The 17,290-nt window shown below is 47.2% G+C and overlaps 1 protein-coding gene across 1 annotated transcript in view; it reads left to right on the top strand.

Moving 5' to 3' along the window:
- The first annotated feature begins 230 nt into the window (after nucleotides 1–230).
- The window catches only part of PNCK (pregnancy up-regulated nonubiquitous CaM kinase), a 49,819-nt gene continuing 32,759 nt past the window's right edge, over nucleotides 231–17,290 (top strand). The window contains exons 1-4 of the mRNA XM_088462927.1: nucleotides 231–301; nucleotides 5,146–5,284; nucleotides 8,509–8,632; nucleotides 9,464–9,539. Coding sequence (XP_088319053.1) covers nucleotides 294–301; nucleotides 5,146–5,284; nucleotides 8,509–8,632; nucleotides 9,464–9,539 — 347 coding nt within the window. The 5' untranslated portion in view covers nucleotides 231–293. The remainder of the gene's footprint in view (nucleotides 302–5,145; nucleotides 5,285–8,508; nucleotides 8,633–9,463; nucleotides 9,540–17,290) is intronic.

The raw sequence follows: 17,290 nt of genomic DNA, 5'->3' as shown, positions 1-17,290 counted from the left end.
TGATTGGTCCATGACACACTGGTGGCGTCAAATGCACCTCTGTAGAACTTGGCGTAAAGGTCATATGTACAAATTTTTTTTTTTATATGAAAAGACGGAGAAGTCTAAATAAAAACTATCTAAGACATGGGTGTTTTTTTGTGTAATAGAAATGATCCATAAACCAGCTACTAAAGCCTTTCTGCTCAATGTAATATGTGTATTTTATTTTTTTAACCTTTTTTAGGATTAATCATAAAAATATTGTGGCCCTGCAGGACATCCATGAGAGTCCCAGTCATCTGTACTTGGCGATGGAGCTGTAAGTACTTGTTGTCTATTAAAGGCTTGCTAAACATAGAATAGAAGGGATCCATTCAGGTAAGAACCTTGATAACCAACGCAGGAAAACAGTAATACAGGTTACCATAGCGTTTCAGCTCTTTCACATAGTACTCTCAATGACTCCACGGGTTGGTGTAAATGATCATTCTCCACAACTAATCACAGGGCCTGATCACTATGGATCGCTATTGCGTTCGCAGCTGCGATTTGGTACGCTGCCCCGCTGCAAAATTATGCTAATGAATGCTATCACAATGCCTTCGCACAGCCAGCATAGAGACGCCCACTACCGCTATCTCACATCCGTAATACCTTGCAGTCCTGCGTATACATCGGTAACATCGGCCCCTTACGCAGAATTACAGCAGCCCTGACCTTAATCAGAAATTGTTAACCTCGTCGCACACAGTGAGTACTCAAGCTGCATAAGCCGTCGCAGTGAATAATTTATGCACACCCATGCAATGGCGTTCAAACAGACAGGCACGACTGCGTTTCGCCGACCGCCCCCCCCCCCCAGTCGCCACCCCTAAAAGCTCACTGCCTGTCAATCATTCTTTGCGATGGCTCTTCATGGTGTGCACGATCGCAGTGCAATCGCAGTAATGTCTGCGCGCACTGCAATGCATAGGCATTCGCAGTACGCAACAATCGGCCACCTACATGCGCTTTAGCAGTTGCAATCCATGCTGAATCCTACCCATAGTGTTTAGGGTGTCATCTTCTCAAGTATGCTACTGTAGTTTCTAATGCAGAAGAGCTGAATGAATATCCTCCACCCAGAAGCCTATCAAAGAGGCATGAGGTTATTTTGAATTCAAAACATTTTCAAGGGGCATATTACTCCAAGGCCTTCAATAATATGCAGGAAAAATAAATCTCATACTCAAATGCCTTCAAATGCACCTGTAAACTGTACAGAGGCCCTGATTCAGAGGCGCTCGCAAAAAGCAAACGCTCGCTCTGAATCAGGGCGGGCGCTTGCTTTTTTAGTTGCGGCCTCCTGGCCACTCGCATAGCTGTGGGTTACCACCCACAGCTTATCCGAGCGGCCAGGTGATAGTCCCGATGGTCAAGACCATCGCGACCATCGGGCTTGCAACGAGACCCTTGCGGTAGGGTCTCGTTGCCGCAAGCCCCAGTGGACTTCCTGCTCTAATGGAGCAGGTAGTCCACCAACTGACATCACGAGTGATGTCAGTAGGGCCACCCACAAACGGCAGGCGTTCCTGCCAGAACGCCTCCGTTTGCCAAGCCACCCCCCCCCCCCCGATCAACATCGACAGCCGCCCCTTTTGGATGCGAGCGTCAGAGCGAGTGCTTTTTGCTGATTCAGACCCGCTTGCGAGCAGGTCTGAATCAGACCCAGTGTACAGTAGAGGGAGCCATTTTGTGAAGTGAACCAATATATAGCCTAACAATTAACTACAATTAATTGGGGGTGCTTGTCCATGATGGCACAATAGTAGCACTGCCGCGCCTCCTGTCATGGCAGAATAGAAACCACAACCAACAGTGGAGAAGGCACATTTCACAATTGGCAAATGGGAAATTTAACTAACCGTAGCCAACCCCCATTGTCTTCCCATGCTACCCACCGTCTCCCTATACTTATTATAGCCTATTGCCAGTCTGGCACTGTGAGAGGTAACAGTTTCACAACTTAGAAAACTCTTCGCACTCATTGGGCCTGATTCTCAGTCGGTGGCAGCTCCGCCTATGGCAGCCGATAGCGATGTTTAGCAAACTGAACATGCGCACAAGCGAATTTACACGTTTTGAGTATCTCGCCTGATTCTGAGTCGGACACATGGTGACTGGATTTCTCCTAGCATGAAATGGGCGTTTCTAGGTGGCAACCGATCAGCAACGTTGCGGTCGTATGCCTGAAATCCGTATCGTGGGCGTGTAGATGGAGTTATTGCTTTCTAAGTTGGGCATACAGGGAAGGGCAACCTATTTCTGACAGATCTCTTATCCCCATTATGGGCCAGTTGGAGAGGCCGCCCCTACTGTTCTGCCCACTAAGTCTACCGCTGGCTGCACCTGTATAGCAGCATAGCCATGGCACACGTTGGGCAGCAGTCTCCTCTCACTGCCTGATGTGCCGCTGTGGCTTCGCTGCTATACGGACGCAGCCAGCGGTAGTGGGCGGAGAGGAGAAGTGTTACAGGTGGGATGATCACACTGATCGCCCCCACTCCCCCTTCCCACCCCGCATTGCTGAGTTTCTTACGTTCTTTTGGGGAGAAGGTGTGGCCACGCCCCCCATACTTTGTCACGCCTCCCAGTACCTGGGCCTGTCAGAGCTCTCCATGGTCCTGCAATCGGAAGCACGGCTCTAACCCAGGGAAGGGCTTTGTAGCGGCATTTGCATAAAGTCACAGGTCACAGACGTGCGACCACCAAAAGTCGCAGACAAAGGAGCTGCTGCATCCAATTCAGAATCAGGCCCATGATACATTTACAGTATGTTTTGTAAGAAAAAAAAAGTCAGGATTGCTTCTTTTTAGTTACAAGACTAAGGGCCGTATTCAATTATTATCGCACCCATGATACTTTTTTGCATGCCAGACTTTTTGCCGACATCTCCAGTTTTGCATTCGAAAAAGTATTGCGCACGCTCCCGCTATTTTATTAATTTCAAAGGACACGAAAACACGCCCTGGCGAAAAGTGTTGGCAGAATTGGGGAAATCAGCCTGACACCCCCCAAAAGATGTACTAACATTGGGGATCAAAGTAGTTATAAGTACTATCAATTGCTCCAAAATAGCGGCTTTGCACAAGTGGTGAAGAATAGCATTAAGCAGTTTTTTTTTTTGAAAATTAGTAGTCCTATCAAATTTGGGGTACTTGAAAAGGTATGCAATCGGGAAGCCGACTGCCTAAATACCGGCAGCCGGCTTCCCGACTGTCATATCCCGGCTAGGGTGAAATGCCGGGTGTCTAGATGTAGACGCCCGCATTTCCCCGACACCGGGAGACCGGCGCCCGGCATCCCGATCGTAGTGATGCCGGGCGCCGCAAGCGGACAGCCGCGGGGGGGGAGGGTTAGGTTTAGGGCTCCCGGGGGGGACTTAGAGTTAGGCACCCCCCCGGGAGAGTTAGGGTTAGGCTAGGGGGAGGGAGGGTTAGGGTTAGGCACCCCCGGGGGGGGGCTTAGGGTTAGGCCCCCCCCCGAGGGACTTAGGTTTAGGCAGCGGGGAAGGGGGTGGTTAGGGTTAGGCACTTAGAGGGAGGATTAGGGTTAGGCACTTGGGGGGGAAGTTAGGGTTAGGCCCCCCTAAGGAGGGTTAGGGTTAGGGGGGTTAGGTTAGGAGATACTCACCTATCCACGATCGGGATTTCCAGCGCTGTCGGGCTTCTGCTGCTTCGAACTCTGCTCATGTCGGGATGCCGCTGACGGGAATCGAACCGCCGGCCATGGGGCCGGCGGTATTTCATACCCATTCCCTTGAAAATGGTGCAGGCATGATTAAAAATTCAAGTCAAGTTTTAAATGCTGCAAAAAACACACCTTTAGCAAACACCTGCAAAAAAAAAATACCTCCCCCTTAGTTGTAGGCCCCCCTAAAGTCTATTTGGCTAGTTTTTGCATTTGTACCCACACGTTATACTTTTTTGCCCCCATTTTCAAAGTGCTTTTTTGGGGTGTTCCTCTTTTTTTTGCGTTTTTTTGATGCAGTCATCCTTTGGGGGGCTGTCCAATGGGTGCAGAGTGGTTTCCACGCCACTGCACCCCAAAACCGCAATTCTGCACTCTTTCCGCCAGCTATTCAGAGGCAAAACTTTTTCGCCGGGTACATTTTATTGACTTTCCGCGCCAGCGTAAACTCGCAAGAATTGAATATTGCGGACACTTTCCGCCTGGCGAAATGACGTCACTCGCAATACTTTACCGCAGATTCTGACTTTTCGCTTGGAATTGAAAACGGCCCTAAATTGTCTCATTAACCAATTTAGGTTTATAATATTTTTTTCCCCCAGCTCCAAATTGTATTGCACTTTAGTGGTGTAATTAACTGATTAGTATTTCTAATCCTTATAAACCTCCCCTTTCCCTGTATCACACTACGAACATTTAGGGCTACTAATGTATTCAGAATAATAATCTGTATTAAACAATATCAACCATCAGCCATTGGTTTGTATTGCTTTAGTACGAGTTAAACAATACAAACAAATGTCAAATTCATTTATAGGGGTAAATTTACTAAAGTGAGAGATTTTAGAAGTGAGTTTTAAAAGTGATTTTGCCCATAGCAAACAATCAGATTCTAGCTATTATCTTCTAGAAGGTGCTAGTTAAATGTTAAGTAGAATCTGATTGGTTGCTATGGGCAACATCACTTTTAAAACTCACTTCTAAAAACTCTCACTTTAGTAAATTTACCCCCTATGGTCTATTGCAAATTAGCATTCCCATACTTTAGTTAACAGATCTCAATATACCCATTATTTCCCTTTTACTTACATTGTCAGGTACAAAAGTTTCCTATAAGCAATCTTAATAAGACAAGAAATAAATCTGGCTTTTGTGCAGTGGATTATTATTAAAGGTCACTGGTGAAACATGCTCAGAGGTTTTAAATCAGGTAGAAAAAGGTGGATTAAGTGACCCCATCAGGTTTTATTATCTACTGCCTACAGGTCCTCTGATGAAATGAATGTAATCCCCATACACACAGCGGTTACAGCGAGTGACTCACTTGCTCAGGAATTCCGACACCCCTAATCCCCACAAGACTTCAGGGCTAGTTTAATTCATTGCATGCTGCTGTGTCTCGAGCCCGAATCATGGTATCTCTGCATCCCACAGTGTCACAGGTGGTGAGCTCTTCGATCGTATCATCGAGCGGGGATATTACACAGAGAAGGATGCCAGTCAGCTCATTCGGCAGGTCCTGGACGCTGTCCAATACTTGCACGATATGGGAATCGTGCACCGTGACCTGAAGGTATTGTATGGGTGCCTGGTATACACAGCAGTGATGGCGAGTGCTTATGTCATGCCAATAATCTGTTTTCAAAGACAATATACAGTATATGATGTATTTTGAAAGTGTTCCATAAGGGCAGTGGTTTACATATAATGGGTGCAGGGTGCGCGATGGACACGGGCCCCTGGGTCCAAGGGGGCCCACACCGCACACCTGGACCCATTTCTTCAATACTTACCTCTCCGCAGTCCCACGTCGGCGGTAGCAGCTGTCTACCAATCACCGGCAATATGACATGGCTGCCATTTTCCCAGCGTTTTGCACATGCGCAGTAGACTCTGGCACAGTGCTCGAGTCTACTAGTGACCACAGGCTACTACTGCGCTGAGTGCGCTGCCAGCCACCAGGAAGAGAGGAGGGGGCCCCGGATGGAGACTGCACATGGGCCCCCTCCTCTCCCAATACCCCCCTGCATAATGTAAAGCATAAAGATTAGTGAAGGTGAAATATACCTGTATAGTTCGATTAACTTACGTTGAGTACATATCATAAGACGGTGCGAGCCAGTGATGATACATTGCACACCGTACACACTGCAAGATCCGGCATATGACGGCGTGATGTATGGTTACATGCTGTATGTAACAGCACCGTGTAGTTAATTTCCTCGTCCCATCTGCTGTGCAGAACAGCAGACGGGACGATGAGATGAATGACAGGTCAGGCGTACACACTATACGATGTGTGCGATATATTGTTCCGATCTGCGTTGGAACGATATATCGTACAATACATTGTATACTATGTACCCAGCTAAATACAAGTAACTTGTTTTGAAGCAAATTTAAACTTGTGCATGATAAGCAGTAATCTGTCTTGCTGCGTCCATAATATGTTTCATTATTGTAACCATATTGTTTTGTTTATAACTGTTTGTAATGAATTATTCTAATTTTGTACCTATTTTGCTCTATGGCAATCATTGTAAAAGAACAACTGTCGTTAATATGACCATTGTTCATTGCTTCATTAAAAACTATTTTGAAAAATGGCCTATACACTAAACCACAGGTTCTCAAACTGGGTCCTCAGGACCCCAAACAGTGCATGTTTTCCAGGTCTCCTCACAGAATCGCAAGTGAAATAATTAGCTCCACCTGCGGATCTTTAAAAATGTGTAAGTGAGTAATGAATACACCTGTGCACCTGCTGGGTGACCGGCAAAACATGAACTGTGTGGGGTCCTGAGGACCGAGTTTGAGAACCACTGCACTAAACTATATAATCAGTCACCTCGGCGGTCCGTGGCCTCTATACTAAAGTATATACTCAGTCATCTCTGTGGTCCGTGGCCTATATACTATAATATATAATCAGTCACCCCAGCGGTCTGTGGCCTATACACTAACGTATATAATCAGTCAACTTGACGGTCCGTGGCCTATATACTAAAGTATATAATCAGTCATCTCAGCGGCCCGTGGCCTATATACTAAAGTATATAATCAGTCATCTCAGCGGCCTGTGGCCTATATACTAAAGTATATAATTAGTCACCTCGGCGGTCTGTGTCCTATATACTTTGGTTATAAAGCTTCACTGTAGCTTGTAAAAGCCTTACATTTAACAGTAGGGGGTTATATTATTCCTATTTATATATTGTTTACTAAAATAAAAATACACATAATTGGCTATTAAAAATTCTAGTAATATTCCCAAGTACAGCATGTGAACATTTTACTAATGTGACACAGTTTAAGATACTGAAGTATCTTCTTGGCAGAGACATAAGTCTGGGTTATCTCAGACCAGAAGTTTATTTTTCTCACTAATGTATCAAACCTTGGCTAGAGATAAAGTGGGTAGAGATAACGTACCAACCAACCAATCAGCCTTCTAAAGCTGGGTACACATTAGACCACAAACTCTGTCCTCAGGACCCCAAACAGTGCATGTTTTCTAGGTATCCTCACAGAATCACAAGGGAAATAATTAGCTCCATCTGTGGATCTTTTAAAATGTGTCAGTGAGTAATGAAAACACCTGTGCACCTGCTGGGTGACCTGGAAAATGTGACCTGTGTGGGGTCCTGAGGACCGAGTTTGCGAACCACTGCATTAGATGATCAGCAAAGGATGCGATGGTCGTCCAGATTTCCTTAGAACTCCCTGACAAACTGTATAGTGCATACACACTATGCAATTTGTCAACAAGACCGAACAATATATCTTGCATCGTTTGGTGGTTAGATCGTTAACTATATAATGTTAACATATCACCTGGTCGTCCGATAGGGCATACACACTGCATGGTTTGACGGAAATCTTGAACGAGATTGACAGATTGAGCCGCATGTAGGTGCAACCTGAAGATGTGACGGACGACTACACGGGAGCGCGCATTGGACCTCATTCAGAGCCGCTCACAAAATGCGAGCGCGCGCTCTGAATGAGGGCGGCTGCTTCTTCTTTAAAATCCAGCCTCCTGGCCGCTCGCTAAGCTGTGGGTGATCACCCACAGCTTTAGCGAGTGACCAGGTGATGGTCGCGATGGTCGAGACCAAAGCAACCATCGGGGCTTGCAACGAGACCCTTCGGGTCGGGTCTCATTTCACGCAAGCCCCAGGTAGCTTCCTGCTCTAACAGAGCAGGAAGCTACCTACTGACATCACTGCTGATGTCAGTAGGGCCGCCTACAAACAGCAGGCGTTCCTTCAGGAACGCCTCCATTGTGCTGCCACCCCCCCCTCCCCGCCTACAAAACGGGGCGAGCTGTCGATCAACATCGACAGCCGCCCCTTTTGTAGCGAGCCCCGGAGCGAGTCATTTTGTTACTCGCTCCGGGGCTAGTGCACGTGCACTGCGGCTGCTGCGCATGCGCAGGGCCTAATCATTGACCCGCTTGCGAGCGCATAGGCGCTTGAGAGCGGGTCTGAATGAGGTCCATAGTGCATACACATTTGGCGATGTGTGACGATTTGTCGGAATCGTCCGAAAAATCATCTAATGTGTACCCACCTTAACTGTCATTTACAGGCTGTTTGAATGTTTGAAAAATGACAAATAGAAGCTGATTGGTTGGTGCTTCACTAACATATATAGCACTGCACTGTGCAGTCAGAACAGTCCTAAAACACACTATAAGTCCCTGGTCCACTTGTACACCATGTTTCCTGTGTGTAGTGCAGGATAAGAAAAATAATTACTATTAATGGTGCAGCAATCTGTCCCTTATGCTTTCAGCCAGAAAACCTGCTCTATGCAACCCCCTTTGAAGACTCAAAAATCATGATCAGTGACTTTGGCCTGTCTAAGATTGAGGATGGTGGGATGATGGCCACGGCTTGTGGGACACCAGGCTACGTGGGTAAGGGTTCTGCTAATTCTGTGTTTGTCATATCAATGCTGAGGGGCTCCCAAGACACTAGAGGGCCGATTCAATTCCGAGCGTTGTGCAGAATAATGGGGGAGATGGATCAAGCCTTGGAGAGAGGTAAAGTGGAGAGAGATAAAGCACCAACCAATCAGCTCCTGTCATTTTACAGGCTGTGCTAGAAAAATGACAGAAGCTGTTTTGTTGGTACTTTATCTCTCACTAAGGGATCTATTTACTAAGCAGTGTTAGGAGACAGAGTGAAAAGTGATAAGGAAGTGATAAGGTGCCAGCCAATCAGCTCCCAACTGTCATCTCACAGGCTGTGTTTGAAAAATGACAGTTGGGAGCTGATTGGCTGGCACCTTATCACTTTTCACTGTCTCCTAACACTGCTTAGTAAATAGACCCCCAAGGCTTAATACATCCCAAATGTTATGACTAAAAAAGTTGGTGATGATTGATTCAATTTAATCTCACAGGGTCGCCTTGGTGTTGTGTTTGGCAGCTCTGTCTACAACTAGAGTGGCATACATTTGGGCACGATTTGAGAGCAGCGTCTTGCTGAGACATAGGGCAAAGCTGATATCCCCTGCTTAGGCTGATGTAAAAAAAAAAGGGATCTGCCAGGTGGTGGTTGTGCCAAGTGTGCGCTCACAAGACATGGCGTCACGGTGCTCTTTGAAGCTGTAGAGCTGTATTAAGATTGGTAAAGTCATAGAAGACAAGGTTTTTGACATCTGCATGCAATGTAATAGTAGAAGGTTATAGTCCCCATTGTGTGATGTAATTACTTCTCTCTACTGTCCTCTCTGACGGTCGCAGCCCCGGAACTCCTGGAGCAGAAGCCATACGGAAAAGCTGTGGATATCTGGGCCATTGGTGTAATCTCTTACATTCTGTAGGTATCTCTTTTACGTCCCGTTTATGATAACCATGCGAGGTACATCCATCTCAATACAGAAAAATAAAAATGTGGCCAAAATGAGAACCAGGCGTTCATCGATTGAAATGATCACATTTCATAGCATGTTTTGTAACAATAATGTTGAGGTTTTAACAGGTAAAGTCCATTAAATTATATATATATATATATATATATATATATATATATATTGTGACACAGTTAAGTTAGGGGGTCCCTCTCCTGGGTAGAGGACTCCTTCCTTACACACACACACAGCAGCAGGGAAGCAGCACACCAGTCTGGATGCAAGTACAAGCTGGTCGGCGCCAGTCTTTATTGTACAATGTCAGAAATATAAAGAAAACATAAATATAAATCCTAGCCCTGTCGGGGCACTAACTTCACAGGTAGTTCCCTCACTACCAGAACCTGGCAGGGCCTAATGCCCTCGCCAGCAACAAAAGCACAGCACAACACTCACAGTTAGGTTTCCAAGTGTCTCTGAGCAAACTCCCTGCCTGCTCTCCCAGGTGAGACCATCAGCCCTCAACACACTAGGCTTATATTGGCCACTCTCAGGTGGAAACCCTAACAAGTCTGTTACCAGGCTGCGAGAACCAAAACCTGGAGTGGCCGTGGGTGGAGCCCTCCCTCTCCTCTCACCCACAACCCCCAGGTCCCAAACCGGCTTTTCAAAAAGCCGAAACTCAAGCCTACTACACTGCAGACTTTCTCCTGGGGGTTTAAAACACATAAGACAGGAATCTGGGACAAATGTACCTGCCACAGATCACTTTACCAATGATCCTATCACATATCCCCCCCCCCCTTTGTTTCGACCTGTGGGGCGGAACAACTGAAGCCCCCAAACAATGAACGCGTGACAACGCGTCAGCATTGGCCAGCTGGCTTCCTGGCCTGTGTTCCACTGAAAATGTAAAAGTTTGTAACGCCAAGAACCATCTCGTAATTCTCGCATTACTGTCCTTATTTTCGGACATCCACTTCAAAAGGGCATGGTCAGTGATCAATTTGAACTTTCTTCCGACCAAGTAGTACCTGAGAGCCTCTAACGCCCACTTTATGGCCAACGCCTCCTTCTCCACTGTGGCATAGTTTCTCTCATGTACATTCAACTTTCTACTTAGATAGAAAATAGGGTGTTCCTCACCCTCCTTGTTCTGGGACAGGACCGCTCCTATACCTACTTCTGATGCATCGGTTTGTACTATGAACTGCCTTTCAAAATTAGGAGTCATCAGGACTGGTTGGGAATACAACGCTACTTTCAACTCCTGAAAAGCTTTCTCTGCCTCAGGACTCCATTCTACCATGACTTTTTGTTTGCCTTTGGTCAGGTCAGTCAGTGGGACTGCCATGGTGGCAAAGTTGGGTATAAACCTCCTGTAGTACCCCGTAATTCCCAAGTAGGCTCTCACCTGCTTCTTATTCAGAGGCCGTGGCCAGTTTTGTATGGCATCAACTTTATTGAGCTGAGGCTTTATCAGGCCTCAGCCAATGGTGTATCCCAGATATTTTACTTCCTCCATGCCTAGACAACACTTTTTTGGGTTGGCTGTCAAACCTGCCTTATAGATGGAGTCCAACACTGCTTGTACCCTGGGTAAGTGAGACTGCCAATCAGGACTATGAATGACCACGTCATCCAGATAAGCAGCCGCATACCGTCTATGGGGCCTTAGAATCCTGTCCATCATTCTTTGGAAGGTAGCAGGTGCCCCATGTAGCCCGAAGGGCAACATCTTGTACTGAAACAAGCCCTCTGGCTCTGAAAAAGCTGTCTTTTGTTTGGCGCTCTCGGTTAACGGTACTTGCCAATACCCTTTGGTTAGGTCAAGAGTGGTTAAATACCTTGCCGTCCCTAGTCTCTCAATCAGTTCATCCACTCTTGGCATCGGGTAGGCATCAAATTTTGAAACACTGTTCAACTTTCGGAAGTCATTGCAGAAACGCACACTCCTGTCGGGCTTTGTAATCAACACAATGGGACTTGACCATTCACTATGTGATTCTTCAATAACCCCTAACTCTAGCATATTTTTAATTTCTTTCGACACCGATTCTCTTTGTGCTTCGGGGAACCTATAGGGCTTTAGATTAACTTTAACCCCTGGGTCAGTGATGATGTCATGTTTAATGACCGAGGTTTTCCCAGGTACGTCAGAGAACAGCACCCTATTTCTGATCAGAAACTCCTTGACCTCTTGTTGTTGAATTGCCGACAGGGTTTTTGCCACTGTCACTTCGGGAACTAAGGGCCCTGGATTTACTGGAGGGGCTCGGACGGCCGACAGTACCGCTCTATCTTTCCAGGGCTTTAATAGATTTATATGGTATATCTGTTCCGGCTTTCTTTTCCACGGCTGGTAAACTTTGTAATTGACCTGTCCCACTCTTTCTAAGATTTCAAAGGGCCCTTGCCATTTAGCCAAAAGTTATTTTCCACAGTGGGAACCAACACTAACACTCTGTCCCCAGGAGCAAAGCTGCGTAACCGGGCATTGCGGTTGTATACCCTCTGCTGTGCCTGTTGAGCCTGTTCCAGGTTCTCTCTCACTATCAGCACTACCGCAGCAATTCTCTCCTGCATTTGAGAAACATACTCAATCACCGTTTTGTAAGGAATAGACTGCCCCTCCCATGTCTCTTTGGCAATGTCTAGTAACCCCCTTGGGTGTCTCCCATACAACAAGTCGAAGGGTGAAAACCCGGTGGAGGACTGGGGAACCTCTCTTATGGCCAACAATAAATACGGCAATAAGTAATCCCAATCCCTACCATCCTTGTCAACCACTTTCCTAAGCATGTGTTTTAACGTCTTGTTAAACCTCTCGACCAGCCCATCGGTTTGGGGGTGATAAACCGAAGTTCTTAACTGTTCAATTTTGAACAGGCGGCATAACTCTTTCATGACTTTTGACATAAACGGTGTACCCTGGTCAGTTAGTATCTCCTTGGGTATACCCAGCCTGCTAAAGACATGAACTAGCTCTCTGGCAATGGTCTTGGTTGACGTATTGCGCAACGGGATCGCTTCCGGGTACCTGGTAGCGTAATCCATTATGACCAGAATATACTGGTGTCCCCTGGCAGACTTCATTAAGGGTCCCACCAAATCCATCGCTATTCTTTCAAACGGCACCTCTATGATAGGCAATGGAACTAGTGGACCCTTAAAATGTGGCCTGGGAGCATGATACTGACACTCAGGGCAGGATGCGCAAAAGTCAGACACCTCTTTATGAAGCCCGGGCCAGAAAAACCTCTGCATTATTCGCTCAGTGGTTTTCTCTACCCCTAGATGGCCTGCCGTTATATGACCATGGGCCAGATCCAACACTGTTCTTCTGTAGGCTTTGGGAACTATTAGTTGTTCCACAATATCTTCCCCCTTCTTAGTCACCTGATATAACAAATCCTGACACATTGCCATGTGGGGATAGGACAAAGGACTATCAGGGTCTACGGGTTTACCATCAACTACTTTTACATTCTACCTGGCTTTTACCAAAGTAGGGTCATTCAACTGCTCCACGGCAAAGACCTCTCTTCTGACCTCTAAATCAGGCAGACGATCACCTGGCCCAACAACACTTCCCATCTCAATGGGAGGCACATCAGTTGGCGGGCCACCGTCACGCTCCGCATTCTCTAGTTCACCAATCATAGTAGAAAAAGGGAATAACTCTGACTCAAAAGAAACTCCCTCCTCCACTACATCGACAACCTTCTCAAATGGATCGGGGTTGTTCATCTCTGGAACAAAACGGCTTTCCCACAACTTCCAGAAGTGAGCAAAGTCTCTCCCCAATATTGCATCGTACATCAGACCATGCACCAAACCTACAGAAACTATAGCAGAACCACATGGTGTCTCGATGTTCACCTCGGCAGTAACATAATATTGAGTATCCCCATGTATGCAGGTCACACCAACAGTTTTCCCCTCACGCCGCAAGGGGTTCACCAGCTCAGCTTTTATAAGTGTCACCAAGCTACCAGAGTCTAACAGTGCCTCTACTCGGTTGCCATCTACAGTGAGCACACACATGTGCTTATCAGTCTCAGCCTGCCGGTCAGCCGTACAGGCTATCTGTGCAAAGAACGACCCCCTGCGGTAGACATGAGCAGTATCACATTGCATAGGTTCAGTTGCAAGTGAACAATTAGCGGCAATATGGCCGAAGCCACCACATCGGAAACACTGAGTCATCTTAATGTCTAGTCGTTTACGGGGCAAGAACCTTCCCGGCCTGGCAGGCCTGTCTCCAGGTTCTACACCCTCAGTCTTAGGTACATTCCACCGCCCAGCACCCTTCTCCCCTGGAACAGTCTTACCAGTGTCTGTGGGAGTTCGCCGGTGCGCCATCGGGGCTCGGTGGGGCATACTCATCAGCTCCTCAGCCGCCACGTACCTCTCCACCAGCTCGACCAACTGGTCCGCGGACTTAGGGTCTGCATGGCTCACCCACTTGCACAGAGTCACAGGTAATGATCGCAGGTACTAGTCCATCACGACCCTTTCCACGATCTGTGGTCCCGTCAGCGTCTCGGGCTGTAGCCATTTTGAGGACAGATGGACGAGGTCATGCATCTGTGAACGTGGAGGCTTGTCCTTATGGAACTCCCAGCGGTGGACCCGTTGGGCACGAACAAAGGTGGTGACTCCCAAGCGAGTTAGGATCTCCTGTTTTAGTTTTTTATAGTCCTTGGCATCAGCCAGGCATAAGTCGAAATAGGCCTTTTGTGGCTCCCCAGACAAAAAAGGTGCCACCAGACTTGCCCACTGCTCCTGGGGCCAACTCTCCCTTTCGGCAGTTCTTTCAAATGCGGCGAGATAGGCCTCCACATCATCGCCCGAAATCATCTTTTGGAGGAAGTGACTGGCTCGTACGGAGTGAGTGGTGGTGGGAGGACCAGTAGTAACATCTCTGGGCCGGGTGACCAGGTGCTGTACCACCTCTTTTATGGCCTGGCAGGTTTCCTCGATGGCGACCTGTTGTTGCCTCTGGGCTGTCTCCAAGGCCAACAGTTGCACCCTGGTGGATTCCTGCTGAGCTCTGGTAGATTCCTGCTGAAGTTTGTTTGTCTCCTGCTGAGCTGCTGTAGCTTGGAGCAAGGCCTTAATAATGTTCTCCATTTTGTCCTGGGGTGTAGGTTAGAAGCTAAACCTTGCCTCTCTGAGCATTGGCTGACGCCTCCTCTATGGGACTCCAAGGACACAGTGTTATTTCCACACTTACAAATTGGGTGTCTGTCCCTTTAATTTTTAAATGGAAAGTTTTCCTCTTGCTGCAACTTCAGTGTGTGTGGTTGCCCGCATTCTCCACCATATTGTGACACAGTTAGGTTAGGGGGTCCCTCTCCTGGGTAGAGGACTCCTTCCTTACACACACACAGCAGCAGGGAAGCAGCACACCAGTCTGGATGCAAGTACAAGCTGGTCGGCGCCAGTCTTTATTGTACAATGTCAGAAATATAAAGAAAACATAAATATAAATCCTAGCCCTGTCAGGGCACTAACTTCACAGGTAGTTCCCTCACTACCAGAACCTGGCAGGGCCTAATGCCCTCGCCAGCAACAAAAGCACAGCACAACAGTTAGGTTTCCAAGTGTCTCTGAGCAAACTCCCTGCCTGCTCTCCCAGGTGAGACCATCAGCCCTCAACACACTAGGCTTATATTGGCCACTCTCAGGTGGAAACCCTAACAAGCCTGTTACCAGGCTGCGAGAACCAAAACCTGGAGAGGCCATGTGTGGAGCCCTCCCTCTCCTCTCACCCACAACCCCCAGGTCCCAAACCGGCTTTTCAAAAAGCCGAAACTCACGCCTGCTACACTGCCTGACTTTCTCCTGGGGGTTTAAAACACATAAGACAGGAATCTGGGACAAATGTACCTGCCACAGACCACTTTACCAATGATCCTATCACAATATATACATATATGAATAATAGAAGTATTAGGGGTCTATTCACTAAGCAGTGTTAGGAGACAGAGTGATAAGGTGCCAGCCAATCAGCTCCCAACTGCCATCTCACAGGCTGTGTTTGAAAAATGACAGTTGGGAGCTGATTGGCTGGCACCTTATCACTTTTCACTCTGTCTCCTACCACTGCTTAGTAACTAGACCCCTTATACTTTTATTGCAGTCGGCAGCAATGTTTTGGGGCCCGATTGGTGCCTTTCTCATACCGCTATCCACTGATCACAGTCCGACGGACTCCCAAAATAGAACACATACAGTATGTGGTCCATAAATTAATTAACACAACAATACAATGTTCTACATCAAAATAATGACACAAGGAGTAATGTCACAGAAACAGAATGAAGAAGCATTAGAAATCATAGATATATAAATTATACATGGAGGACACTGGCTAGAGACACGAGTGTGCACTCAGTTGCTAGGAAACCTGGGCGCTCCAGCAAACATGAAGGGGAAATAAAACTTGCGATCAGGATCATCACAACGAGAATGAAAAACCATAAATTCCCATCAAGGGTATATACAGAAGTGTCATATCTCTTACTCAGAAATATATGTATAATTTATAAACACTAAGAACCAAATGTCTCAATTTGAGGCGACTGTCCTGCTGCACTACATGACGGCACCTTTGGCCCAACTTGAGGGGCAGGTCCTCACTCACCATGGTGTGCTCAGCAATTCAAGTGTATTTTTAAGAGGCAAGAGATGGAGGTTGCCTAGTGATTCATAAGAACAGGACACACACCTGGGGGATGCAGCACGCCTTCCCAACATGAAGCCGGAATTATATTATAAGTAGTGTCACGTTCGGTGGAGTGGAATCCCCTACTGAGGGGATGGAAGCTGAGGTCCCTGGACAAGATAGGAACCGTAGGCGTGGGGCCTGGATATATGACCTCCTCATCCACGAGTATCAAACGTTGGCGAGACCTGTCCAAAGGCGCGGAGTCTAATCACCAGTGACCCCTCCAAGCGGGATATGGGTATTTATGCTGCACCCAGCTGGCAGGTCGTGGCCCTTTGGACAGGTGTCTGATACTGTGGAAATAGAGACAAATAACCGGTGGCCTGAAAGTATACTTCTACAAGAAGTACAGAGAACTAGTATTCGTATGAGTAAGGGGTAAGTGCTTGAGGCACTGTCTGCTCACAATATGGCACTAGCAGCTTACACTGGAGGAGTGGAGGAAGATGCACAATTGCGTCAGCAGGTGGTAGAACAGCGCACACAGGCTAGGTGTTAGGACGCTCTGTTGCACAAGAAGTTGGCACATGTATCGCACACATGCAAGGTGTTAGGACGCACTGTTGCACAAGGAGTTGGCACTTGTATCACACACAGGCGAGATGTTAGGACGCACTGTCGCACAAGGAGTTGGCACTTGTATCGGACACAGGCAATATGTTAGGTCACACTGTTGTACAAGGAATTGGCACTTGATTCTCGAGGAGATCGCATAGGGAACCTGGAACGAGGCATCAGCAATACACAGGGTAGCAACAACATTGCACAGGCAACTTCCTACCATCCGGAGACTGGGTTTATACCCTAAGGTAGCAGGTTATTGGTGGACAGCGTCAGCTGACCAATACCATGCTACCATTGGGTCAAGGGTAGTCAGGTGATGTGAACTGTCATGGCTGCGTCCATGACGGCGACCGTAGCCACCAGGGCACAGCGCAGCACATGGATGTCCACATAGCTCTAAGTATAATACTCAGCGCATCA

Source organism: Taudactylus pleione, unplaced genomic scaffold, assembly GCF_031769625.1.
Source record: "Taudactylus pleione unplaced genomic scaffold, aTauple2 ptg001288l, whole genome shotgun sequence".
Lineage (NCBI taxonomy): Eukaryota > Metazoa > Chordata > Amphibia > Anura > Myobatrachidae > Taudactylus > Taudactylus pleione.
The sequence above is the reverse complement of the archived record's forward strand: the minus strand, read 5'-3'. Positions and strand labels throughout refer to the sequence as shown.